At 38.5% G+C, this 12,498-nt stretch overlaps 2 protein-coding genes across 2 annotated transcripts; one reads left to right on the top strand and one right to left on the bottom strand.

Annotated features, from left to right (window-relative positions):
• Window positions 1–1,502: 1,502 nt before the first annotated feature.
• Window positions 1,503–2,777, top strand: LOC106311119 (peroxidase 2-like). The gene is made up of 4 exons (XM_013748350.1): window positions 1,503–1,715; window positions 1,800–1,985; window positions 2,059–2,218; window positions 2,296–2,777. Exons 1-4 carry the CDS (start codon window positions 1,503–1,505, stop codon window positions 2,700–2,702), a joined length of 966 nt encoding a protein of 321 aa, XP_013603804.1. The 3' UTR covers window positions 2,703–2,777.
• Window positions 2,778–3,471: 694 nt separating this feature from the next.
• On the bottom strand, window positions 3,472–5,158 carry LOC106310614 (peroxidase 2-like). Its single transcript, XM_013747842.1, has 4 exons — window positions 4,922–5,158; window positions 4,612–4,803; window positions 4,165–4,324; window positions 3,472–4,095 (listed from the first exon to the last, which is right to left on the bottom strand). The coding sequence occupies exons 1-4, from the start codon at window positions 5,129–5,131 to the stop codon at window positions 3,689–3,691; spliced, it is 969 nt and encodes a 322-aa protein (XP_013603296.1). The 5' UTR covers window positions 5,132–5,158; the 3' UTR covers window positions 3,472–3,688.
• Window positions 5,159–12,498: the final 7,340 nt, after the last annotated feature.

The raw sequence follows: 12,498 nt of genomic DNA, 5'->3' as shown, positions 1-12,498 counted from the left end.
AACATATATGATGATAGGGTGGCGAGTAGTTTCTTCGCATTAAATGTTAACACAGAGGCTGCATGGCTTGGCCCATTTACTGCTCTCATGCCTCTCTTGCACTTAACCTCCTCTTCCTACGTACTCCCCTACTAACAAAAACTAATAATTCAATGCCTAACATTTGCGTTTTTTTTTTCCTGTTACTTTTATAAATGTTAAATTCTAGGAGGGGTTAAACCCGAGTTTGTTAAAGACACATGACTAATCTCCGGGTGGGAGGTGCAGTCCACGAGAGACCCTCTCCCGGATTTTCATACGGATTTATCCGCAGCCGTGGTGAATAGAACAATGTGACTTAGTTTTCGCAGCAGGAGGATCGAATCCAGAATGTATTTGCATCCAAGGCCCGTCCACTGGACCACAAAGCCCGCCCAAATTAAATTCAAAAGAACTGCTACATATACATATACAAAAACTGGTATAAGCTCAGCGCAGAAAAAATGATACGTAATAGATGTTGGAAGCGATCATGACAAATATAATAGATCGTTTGAATTTTGCACTGAGGCTATCGATGTTTTGCTCATCGTGTGAACATGTTTACAGTTTTGGTGTTATGCTATATTAATTTTTCAGCGTGGTAAAATAGACAATTCTCACATATATATGCTCATATACATGTCTTTTGAAAAATGGAAATATGATCTAAGATTTACCCAAAAAATTATATTAAGAAAGCCATAATGGTTTATATCTCTCTTTTTTCCTTGCAGCATCATTCTTGTCAATCAAACGGGTAGAATGTTTTTTGGATTTAGATAATTTTTGGTTGTTGGAAAAAGGATGGTTTTGAAATAAATTAAAAAATCGTGGTTAATTTTGTTTTCTGCTTTCTAGATGGGCCACAAGACCCATCATATTTTATAGAAAGGATCCACAATCACAATTAGAAGGTTCCGGACAGTCTTTAGGTTGTTAATTGTCCCACAAGAGAGTGCAATACATTGAGCCATATGAGTTTCCAATTACTAAATATAGCAACTTGGAAGATTTTCTATATAATGTAAGAACGTGGATTCCACATACGATAAGTATTTTTCAGCTCTGAGAGCTAAGGACAATAAAATAACTCCTCCTAACTACATGTTGTCCAAAGTCAATAGCTTTTCAAAGAGCAGAAGATGATTTGAACACTTCTTAGTCGTTGCATGATTTTGACTTGTTCTTGTTTTTGTGAAAATTTTATATTCAACCACAAACAAAAATAGAAAAGATAGTGGAGTCCGTGCAATGTCCTCCTCCTATGTTTTTCAAATCTATATTAAGAAATAGAGGAATACTGCAAACGGGTTTAACTAAATCCCACTTGACACTTCTCCATGGACGTTTTCAATGTCTCTGGATAATCTATAAAACGCCTAGGAGTCTCTCCTTCATCTTCATCTCCAAACTCTTTCTTACCTTTCTTTGGCAATACTCAACAAAGCAAGCGAGCTAAGAAAGGAGAGAGAGAGAGAGTAATGGCGATCAAAAACCTTCTTGTCCTTGCGGTTCTTTTGAGCGTTCTTGGAGTTTCAGTTGCTAATTCGAAGGGTCTTGACCTTAACTACTACAAACACAGGTGTCCTGATGTAGAAAACATTGTCCGTCGCACCACAGTTCAATATGTTTCTCGCCAGCCAAGCCTTGCCGCAGCGCTTCTAAGGATGTATTTTCATGATTGTTTCGTCAGAGTAAGCTTACTTCACTTCTTTTTATTTTTATTATAACAATGTATATACGAAGAACAATGCTAACACCTGATATGATCCATATAGGGATGTGATGGTTCCATTCTTTTGAAATCACCAAACAAGGATGCCGAAAGAGACGCTATCCCTAACTTGTCTGTTAGAGGCTACGAAGTGGTCGATGCTGCCAAGGCAGCGTTAGAGAAGAAGTGTCCCGGTTTGGTTTCTTGCGCTGATGTTCTTGCCTTAGTCGCCAGAGACGCTGTCCTAGTGGTAACATTTTTTGCACTGACTTCTTTGAAATAAGAGTACTATATAACTTAGCTTTAATGCTTTTTTTTCACAGATTAACGGACCATGGTGGCCGGTTCCATTGGGCAGAAGGGATGGACGCATCTCAAGAAAATCTGAAGTTAATTTACCATCTCCATTCGCCGGAATAGCTGCACTGAAAAAGAACTTCTTCGACAAGGGTCTTAACACTAAAGACCTTGTTGTTCTCTCAGGTATGTATGTACATTTTTCTGAAAGTTGACAACATGATATTACCAGATAAGCTGAATTATAATGATTTCTTACGCAGGAGCTCACACCATTGGAATCTCTAACTGCGGTCTCATCAACAGCCGTATCTACAACTTCACCGGGAAAGGTGATTTTGACCCTTCAATGAACCCTAGCTACGTTAGGGCATTGAAGAAAAGGTGCAAGCCAACTGATTTCAGGACCTCAGTTGAGATGGACCCAGGGAGTGTCAAGAAATTTGACTCTCACTACTTCAACATTGTTGCTCAGAAGAAGGGTTTGTTCACATCTGACTCAACACTTCTTGATGACCCTGACACCAAAAAGTACATTGACACACAAGTTGCTACTGCTGGATCCTCATTCAACAAAGATTTCTCTGAGTCAATGTTTAAACTTGGCTTTGTCGAAATCCTCACTGTGAACAAGGGTGAGATCAGGAGGAAATGTGCCTTCGTGAACTGAGTTTCATCAACATAATATACGAGCTCTCTCTTTTGATGATTGATTCATAATTCTCTCAATAATTCTTTGGTTTGTATGTTTTTTTCCTTCCTTCAAGTCTGTTTTCAGACAAGAGTATTTCATTTTTCTTTGTATGATGTTTTGGAATCTCATGTTTCTTTTGAATATTCATGTCCTTTTTATAAGTTGCTTAATCATTTCGCTATAAACAACCACAAGCCTTTCATTCAATATATTACAATGTTCTTTAACAAAATACATGACAATGTACCTACTTTTTCTCATTGATTTATCATATCAAGTCATTTTTTATAACAAAATATTAAATATTTTTAGTTAAAGATTACAAATATTAGTAAGTCCTATTTCAAGAAAAAAAAGAAAAATATTACATAGATTAAATCCTTTTAGCCAAATATTACATTTTCCCTCCATCAGGTTGGTTCTAAACAGGCGTCATGAGAAAAGCAATTTTGCCTCTTAGTAAAGCCAATGATCTTTCCTTATGAGTTTACCATGGTTCCAAATCTTTCTCGTGTGAAGGCTGTGTTAAATGTCACTTGTGTTAAGTCCTTTTTGGATGTAAATAAAAGGTTGTAACTGGGAAACCATTGTGTAAGATACGTGGTTTGGCTCTATTTGATTCGAGTTCAGTTTCTAATAAAAATTATCGTAAGTATATCGCTTTTATCAAAGTCAAACAGAGATAACATTAATGAAAGGAAGAAATACATGACTTATTCCGAAACTCAAAAAACAACAAACGTCCTTGGAAAAACGACTTGATGAAAGAAATAAAGAACAAAGCAAGCAGATAGCGTTTTAGAACATCAATGATCAGAAAATCTCTGAACATTGATTCCAACACAAAGAACTTCCGTCGAAAAAAGACTTGATGAAGACAAAAAAAGAAGAAGAAGATAATAATAAGCAGAAAACATTTTAGGGTTTCAATCATCCGAGGAACACCGAAAACCATCCAATAATTAGTTAACGCGATCGCAGAAGTTTCTGATCTCACCCTGATCCCCGGTAAGAATCTCGACGTAACCGAGTTTAACCATTGACTTGGAGAAATCGCTGTTGAAGGTATTCAGATTTAACACAGCCTGCATCTGAATGTAGAAGTTGGTGTCAATGTCATTCAGAAGTGTTGAATCAGATATGAACAAACCCTTCTTCTGATACACAGTGTTAAAGTAGTGAGAGTCAAATTTATGGGCACTCGTTGGGTCCATATCCACGCTGGTCGTAACATCTGTTGGCGGGCACCTTTTCTTCAGTTCCTCAACGTAGTTTTTGTCCATCGCTGGGTCAGAATCGCCTTTGCCCGTGAAGTTATAGATACGACTGCTGATGAGACCGCAAGACGATACACCAATGGTGTGAGCCCCTGCTCAAGAAATCATCTATAGTCAGCTTATCATATCCTTAAGAGCCCTAAAGATTTGCGTAGAAATACCTGAGAGGACGACGAGGTCTTTACTGTTAAGACCCTTGTCGGCGAAGTTCTTCTTCAGTGTCGTTACGTTGGCAAAAGGAGATGGTAAATTAACCTCGGAAATATTCGAGACGCGCCCGTCCTTCCGCCCCAATGGAACAGACCACCACGGTCCATTTATCTAACAAATAAAGAAAAACCAATGAATTAGCAAAATACGTTAGTACGTACAACAATGTTATGGTTTTAGCTGGGCTTGGTTTTCGAGGTAATAAACATTTTTATTAAAAGAAACCACGGGTCAACCTCTAGTTTTTATTAAAAGAATCAAAAATTTGGAGACTATGCGACGACGTATAATAGTCTTAAATTTTGTAATTAGGTTTACGGCGAATGCTTTATTTGGTTATGTCAAGAACCGGCTATGGGTTTTGGGACGAGAATATCAAGTAGAATACAGAATGTTACCGCTAAAACAGCGTCTCTAGCGACCAAGGCAAGAATATCAGCGCAAGAAACAACACCACGACACTCGCTCACGCTCTCAAGCACTGACTTGACAGTGTCGACCACTTCGTAGCCTCTCAGTGACAAGTTGGGGACAGCATCTCTTTCCGCATCATTGTTTGGTGATTTAATAAGAACAGAACCATCACATCCCTATTAATGCACATGAATAAAAAAAAAGAAAATATTTGGTGCGGTCTCTTATTCATAAACAAACACTACGATAAAAAGGATTGGGTGTGAGTCTATCCACCCATGACTCCTCACTTACTCTGACAAAACAGTCGTGAAAATGCATCCTCAGAAGCGCAGCAGCAAGAGTTGGGTCCTTATAGATATAGTGATATGTGACATCGCGGACAATGTCTTCCATTTGTGGACAGTTGTTGTAGCGGTAGTAGCCTTCGTATAGATCACCGCCAAAGGAAACTCCAACAACGCCAAGAAGAACCACAAGGGCAAGTAAGTTCTTGAGCGCCATTGTTGTCTCTCTTCTTTGTTGAGTATTAGTTCGAGTTTAGGGATGAAGAGAAAGGAGAAAGTCTCTGATCATTTTATAGATATCATTGGAGGGCATGTTGAAAAATTCCATTGCCAAATTAGATAATTACCCATTTGCAATATTAATATGTTTCCTTTAACCAAAATAATAAAGAAAATATCCTCTGTTTCTTGGTAGAATTTGACGAACATTGCAGGCCTCCACGATCTTTCTCATTCTTATTTGATGCTTAAATATTTAATTCTTAGGTTGTTAATGCATGTTAACTCAAAAAATTTGAAATGATCATAAAGTTGCCAGGTGTATATTTTGCTCTCTGGAAAGCCATTGACTTTTTCAATTAAGCTCTGTTTTTCAGTAGTAAAATAGTATTTTCAAACCAATACTATGTTTTAAACGTCAAAATAATTATATTAATACTAAATGCAATCTGTCAAACTTGAAAATAATATTATCTTGCTTGTCATGTGTGTTACACACGTTCACATTCGTCGGCTGCATCATCTTTTTGTCTTCTCTTCCATCATCTGCCTTTACCATCCTCTTTAGTTACCAATCAACTTTTAATCTTCAACAATCTATTCCAAGCGGAAAATATCTGACAATTCTATTCTTGTTTGAATGATCAAATACAAAAAAAAAATCTCACAAAATCTAAGAGACAAAACCAAAATTGAAGCAGACAAATCATTTGAGTTTCAATCAGCCCACATAAATGACATTTTCTCATTCAAAACAACATTTTGTTGACTCAAAGTCACATTTATCAATATTTTATCACCTATATAGACGTTCGCAATAATGGCAATCACATAAGTTCATCAAATATAGTCACACTTTTTTTTTGGATGTGAATGTTAAGTTCTGTGATTTAAATTGGTTCTAAACTGGTGTCATGAGAAAAGTCATCTGCCCTCTTAGAACATCTTCAACAAGAATCATCACTTTAAAGATGGTTGATCTTCAATATAAAGATTTGAGGGCATGTGGCTCTAACAAAAAAAACTTCAAATATATCTTTAACTTTTTTGTATTTTACATTTTAATCCTCAAATTTAATAATAATTAGTTATAAGGGTTAAAATTGTATAAATATATAATAAATACATTAAATTTAAGATACAATATTTTAACTCATATATGGATATTTTTATTTCACCAAATGAGGATATTTTTATTTTTTAACAAAAGAATACATCAACCAGAGAGAACAGTAATTACAAAATTGTCTAATTGCGTATACATAATATTTATACTTTACATACTATTATTTTAAATTAATAATTCTGATTTTTTTAAAGATAATTATAATTTTTACATAGTAATAATAGATAAATATTTGAATATTAAGTAAATTATAATTATAAGGATTAAAGCGATATAAAAATTAGTATTAATAAAATTATATATAAATTACATAATTATAGGATAAAATGAAAAGTAAATAGTGTTTTGAATAATGTTTAACTATTTATACATAACCTTAAAGTTTGTAAGTTTGAAGGTTTGAAGTAAAGTCAAAAATCTCAAAATTTGAATGTCTGATGGAGATACTCTTATAGTATGGGTTTCCCATACTCTAAGCTTCCTTGGAAAAAATGAGGCAAAAAAATAAACTTATATCCGCACAGCCCATGCTAAGACTTCCTGCGAAGGCTGTGTAAATTGTCACATGAGTTACGTCCTTTGTTTCGGATGCAAATAAAAGATATTAAACCAACTTTGTGTAAAAACCCCACTGCTTTTGTGCTGAAGAAACTAGAGCAACTTGGATATGAATCGCACCATATTTTCCCTCTTAAAGGGCATGGAGCTGGAGGCTTAGCTCTGTTTTGGAACTCAAAAATCAAGATTGATGTAATGTATTCTAATGCAAATCTGATAGACACCTTCATTGAATACCAAGGGAAAACCTTCTTCGCTTCTTTTATTCATGGAGATTGTGATAGAAAACAGAGGAGAATGCAATGGGAACATCTCCTAAACTTAGCTGCGTCTCGTGAGGCCCCATGGTTTGCTGCAGGGGATTTTAATGACTTATACTCAATGAGGACGAGAAACTGGGTGGACCAGCGAGGCCGGAGGGATCTTTCACAGACCTAAGATCCTTCTTTTCAGAAGGAGACCTGTTTGATTTGCGCCACTCTGGTGATCCTCTATCCTAGAGAGGCAAGCGCGGGGACCATCTGGTTCGCTGCCGGCTGGATAGAACAGTGGCAAATAGCTTGTGGGCGGAAATTTACCCGACTGCCTGATGCCAATACCTCGACTATGAAGGGTCAGATCACAAACCAGTACTCTCCTTCTTTGAACATGAGGCTAAACGGCAAAAAGGACTCTTCTGATATGATCGAAGATTAAATGATAATGAAGAGGTGAAAGAGGTAATCAAGGAAGCATGGCAGAGCTCTGGACAGGCGATGGTAAAAGATAGAATCGCGATTACTCGGACAGCCATTGCTGAATGGAATAAAACCCAGCATCGTAACAGCAGACTCACCATAGAGGAGAAAAAAGCAGAACTTGAAGAAGCTCTTACCTCACCGGTCAATAATACTTCGCTAATCCAGGAGATAAACACAAAGTTGGAGGAGGCTTACCGTGCGGAAGAAGCTTATTGGAGACAGAGGAGCCGTTTGCTATGGCTACGGCTTGGAGATCGCAATACGGGGTTTTTCCATGCTACTACAAAAGGGCGTAAAAGAGAGAACAGCTTCTCAGTTATAGAAGATGCTGAGGGGACAATGTGCTATAAAGAGGAGGAAATATCCAAGGCGATAGTGAATTACTTCCATGATAAGTTCACCTCCATGGGCGCAGCGAACAATAAGGAGGAGACTGTCCGCAAAGCCCTCAAACCTATGGTCTCGGAGGAGGAAAATGAGAAACTGATAGCAACACCGTCAGAGCAGGAGATCCGCGCTGCTCTCTTCTCCATCCATGCCGATAAGGCACCGGGCCCGGATGGCTTCTCAGCTGCCTTCTACCAAACCCACTGGCAGGACATTGGCCCTGACATAGTAGCGGAGGTTCAGCGTTATTTCGAGAGGGATATGCTACCGGATAACATTAATGATACCCATATCAGGCTCATCCCCAAAATAAAGAACCCGCAGAGAGTTGCTGATTACCGACCCATTGCGCTGTGCAATATCTACTACAAAATATACTCAAAAATTCTCACGAGAAGACTACAGCCGATCTTATCGTCCCTTATATCCGAGAACTAATCAGCCTTTGTGCCGGGAAGAGCAATATCAGATAACGTGCTGATAACCCACGAGGTTCTCCACTATTTGAAGACGACAAAGGCTGAACAGAGGTGTTCAATGGCGGTCAAAACAGATATGAGCAAAGCCTATGACAGGCTTGAATGGGACTTCATCTCTCTTGTGCTGCAACAGCTAGGTTTTCACCCTCGTTGGATTGAAATGACCATGCAATGCATCTCGACTGTTACATACTCCTTCCTCATCAACGGCTCGCCTAGAGGAATGGTAGTACCGAGCAGAGGTATCCGTCAAGGAGATCCTCTCTCACCGTACATTTTTATAATGTGCAGTGAAGTCCTCTCGGGGCTTTGTAACAGAGCACAAGAAGAGGGTAGTTTGAAAGGAATTAAGGTTGTGAGGGAGTGTCCCCGGGTAAATCACCTATTGTTTGCGGACGACACAATGTTTTTTGTCCGAGCATCGCCTCAGGCGGCATTACAGCTCAAGGACATCCTAAACAGATATGGAGAGGCGTCAGGGCAGGCTATTAATGTGGACAAATCAGCCATCACTTTTTCAAAAAAGACCCCAACCGAGCTGAAAGTCACAGTGAAGGCAATACTGAATATAGAAAAGGAGGGAGGAGTCGGGAAGTCTTTAGGACTCCCGGAGCATTTTGGTAGACGGAAACGCGACCTGTTTACCTCTATTGTTGACAAGATCAAGCAAAAAGCGAGCTCTTGGACAACACGTTTTCTGTCTACAGCTGGGAAGGTGGTTCTGATACAAAGCGTTCTATCAGCGTCACCATCGCACGTAATGACCTACTTCCTACTCCCGGTCTCGCTCTGCAAACGTATCCAATCTGCGCTTACGCGTTTCTGGTGGGATGACTCTAAGGGCAAGAAGAAAATGGCATGGATAGCATGGACAGAATTAACAAAACCTAAGGCGTTTGGGGGCTTAGGCTTCCGGGATTTTCAAAAGTACAATGAGGCAGCCCTTGCTAAGCTAAGCTGGAGGATGTTTGAGAACCCGAATTCCCTGCTATGCCGCACACTGAAAGGAAAGTACTACCCAGAGGGAGACATTCTTAGCTGTGACTATAGCGCCGCGATATCACATGGTTGGAGAAGTGTTTTGGCAGGCCGAGACCTCTTAGTCCAAAACTTGGGATGGATAGTGGGCAATGGAAAGGATATTAACATATGGTATCAACCCTGGCTGGATCATATGAAGCAAAAGAGACCTTATGGGCCAGCACCGGAGGCTTTAGTGGACCTTACAGTTGCAGATTTGCGCGTAAGCATGGATGGTGAATGGGACATCGAGAAGATTAGACTAATTCTCCCACAGTATGAACAGGAGATCCTCTCTATAAAACCAAGCATATCAAATTCACCAGATAAGCTAGTATGGCTGGGCACGAAGTCAGGCACCTATTCTACTAAATCCGGTTACTACTTCGCATCAGCTCAGGAGGAAAATGCGGAGGCAGTAGGTGTGGGCGGCCACAACAGATGGTATCAAAATGTGTGGAACCTCAAAGTAGCACCAAAGGTCAAGACCTTTGCGTGGAAAACACTCAAGAGAGCACTACCGGTGGGAGAGAGGCTGGTCGAACGACATATTGATGTGGATCCTCAATGCAAAAGATGTGGAACATCTGAATCTATTATTCATCTGCTCTTTTGATATCTTGCATATTTACATTGTTTTAATTATCCTTTCTTGTGCACATTGGTCTTTTGGAATAGCATTTACACATGTTTAGGTTGTATTTCCATGCATTAGTCCTTATCAGGTGTTGGAGGGAGTTTCATGATGAACTCTGTGCCCCAAGGAGTGTTTTGATGCCCAAAGAATGTAGATGAGTCGTTGAAGGATCCTAGCGCAAGGACACTTGATGTTAAAATTGCTAGATAGTTATTAAACTTGAACTTAAAGATTGCTTGATTGAATTAAGCCAAAGACATTTGATGTTTAATGATTTCTAAGCAAATGGACATTTACCTAGACATAGGACTTGTCTAAAATTGTGTTTAGACTTAAGAGATTACTTTGATTGAAAGCTTGTCACCTAGATTGGATCTTAGTTACTTGAAGTCAATTCCCTTAGCCCATGGATTCACTTGTTTAAATTGATTAAAACCTTGTTGTATTGCTCTGTTTTCTATTGTTACTTGTCAGCCACTCACCACTATTGAATCTGCTTAGCTTAAGAAATGACTTGTATTCTCACTGATTCACATCACTAGGACTGGTTCGACATTCACCCCACTATACTACAACATTTGCAATAGGCAAAAAACCTATTATCAAATTGGCGCCGTCTTGATCACTCTAAACCTGATTTCTAAACACTTCTCATCAGACATGATTAGATGAAGTGTTTGAATCAACTCAACTAAGCTCTAGTGAGATTAGCCAAGGACACTTGATGTTAAAATTGCTAGATAGTTATTAAACTTGAACTTAAAGATTGCTTGATTGAATTAAGCCAAAGACATTTGATGTTTAATGATTTCTAAGCAAATGGGCATTTACCTAGACATAGGACTTGTCTAGAATTGTGTTTAGACTTAAGAGATTACTTTGATTGAAAGCTTGTCACCTAGATTGGATCTTAGTTACTTGAAGTCAATTCCCAATACCCATGGATTCTCCTTAGTATTTGATTGAATTCTTGCACTTATTTCTTGATTGGATTTGAGATCACCTTGTTTATATTTCTAGGATATTAGTTTGTTACAAATCATCTATCTTCTTGTTTGCTTAGATTAGGAAGGTTTGTGTATTCTTGGTGTTATAAGTCTCTAGTTCTCTGTGGATTCGATCCTAAAATGCTACAATGACATACCATTCGATTGTGGTATTGTTGGCACATTAGGTTAATTGGTGTGTGCTTAAACGCGTAATCAATTTGGCGCCGTTGCCGGGGAACTAAGTAGATTTGTCATTAGGATTTCAAACTTTCTTGAGATTAAGCTTTATTTTCTTATGCTTTGTTTTGCTTTTGTATAGCTACTAACCTCTTCTTCTAGCTTTTGTTATTTGTAGAGATGGCTTCAAGCTACTCTGAGAAGCCACAAGAAGAGGAAGAGACATTTGAAGATCACATTGAAGATCAGCCATATGTGAAGCCACCACCCTTTGATATACGCATACTCACACCAGATCAGAGAGTGGAGTTACACCAGCTTCAGAGAACGAAAGAGTATTGGGGCAAGCCAATAAGACACCTAGCACAAATGGTCCGGATACACCTTATTAGGGATAGAGCAGAGTTTGAAAGAAGAGATGTTACTCAGTATGAGTTTGATGCTGCTTGTGCCTTTGATGAGATAATGTATTGGGTTCCACCACCCCAGCTGGCAGGTACAGGCATTTCTACTTTAGAACTTAAACTTGAGGAAATTTGCTTGCCTTGTGGTGAGGATAGCGCCCCTGATCTTGATTCTCTTGTGCTCATAAATGAATGTCTTGATCTGATATGTGAAACTAGGAAACTAGATGAATTGAGAGTAGAAAAACTTGCTAAAGATCACATTGAAGTTTGCTTTGTCAAGAACTATATTTGTGCTTCATTTGATCTTGAGTCCAACTTTTTGCTGCTTGAGAATTCTAGACCTCTTCTTGAACTTGCTGATTTAGGGGATGAACTTGATGTGGATAAGCTCTTGCTTGAGATAGAAAACCCCCATGCTGAAAACTATCATGAGAATGTGAACATTGTGTATTATTTGATTGATGGAGATAGAGTTGACTACTTTGTTAAAACCTCGCTTGAACCTGTAGTTGATTTTGTGTTTCCACCTAATGCTTTTGATTCTCATGATCATCTGAACCTCAAGAAGCATTTCATAACTCATATCATATCTTTAGTGAAGCTCTTTGAGGAAAAATCTGTCTATTTTCTATGGACAGTAGTGTGTTTCTTTGCACACTTGGTTTCTTGTTCTTGTAGGAGAAAGACCAAAGGTGCATTGGCTCAGCCTTTTGATACTTATGATTAGCAAGCACACAAAGTCAAGCTAGAGACTTAAAACAAGCTCACTTGGGAGGAAGTCCCATGTCTATCCATATATATATTATTGTTTTACTTGTGTGGTTTTTCTTTTGTGTGTTTAATAA

The sequence above is a fragment of the Brassica oleracea genome, chromosome C8 (assembly GCF_000695525.1).
Source record: "Brassica oleracea var. oleracea cultivar TO1000 chromosome C8, BOL, whole genome shotgun sequence".
NCBI classification, from domain to species: domain Eukaryota; kingdom Viridiplantae; phylum Streptophyta; class Magnoliopsida; order Brassicales; family Brassicaceae; genus Brassica; species Brassica oleracea.
The sequence above is the reverse complement of the archived record's forward strand: the minus strand, read 5'-3'. Positions and strand labels throughout refer to the sequence as shown.

Excerpts from the sequence above, each read along its gene's own strand:
- LOC106311119 (XM_013748350.1), top strand. The coding sequence starts at position 1,503 with ATGGCGATCAAAAACCTTCTTGTCCTTGCGGTTCTTTTGAGCGTTCTT. Across the intron at positions 1,716-1,799 it reads TTCATGATTGTTTCGTCAGA|GGATGTGATGGTTCCATTCT; the intron begins GTAAGCTTACTT and ends TGATCCATATAG. Across the intron at positions 2,219-2,295 it reads AGACCTTGTTGTTCTCTCAG|GAGCTCACACCATTGGAATC; the intron begins GTATGTATGTAC and ends TTTCTTACGCAG.
- LOC106310614 (XM_013747842.1), bottom strand. The coding sequence starts at position 5,131 with ATGGCGCTCAAGAACTTACTTGCCCTTGTGGTTCTTCTTGGCGTTGTT. Across the intron at positions 4,804-4,921 it reads TTCACGACTGTTTTGTCAGA|GGATGTGATGGTTCTGTTCT; the intron begins GTAAGTGAGGAG and ends GTGCATTAATAG. Across the intron at positions 4,096-4,164 it reads AGACCTCGTCGTCCTCTCAG|GGGCTCACACCATTGGTGTA; the intron begins GTATTTCTACGC and ends TTTCTTGAGCAG.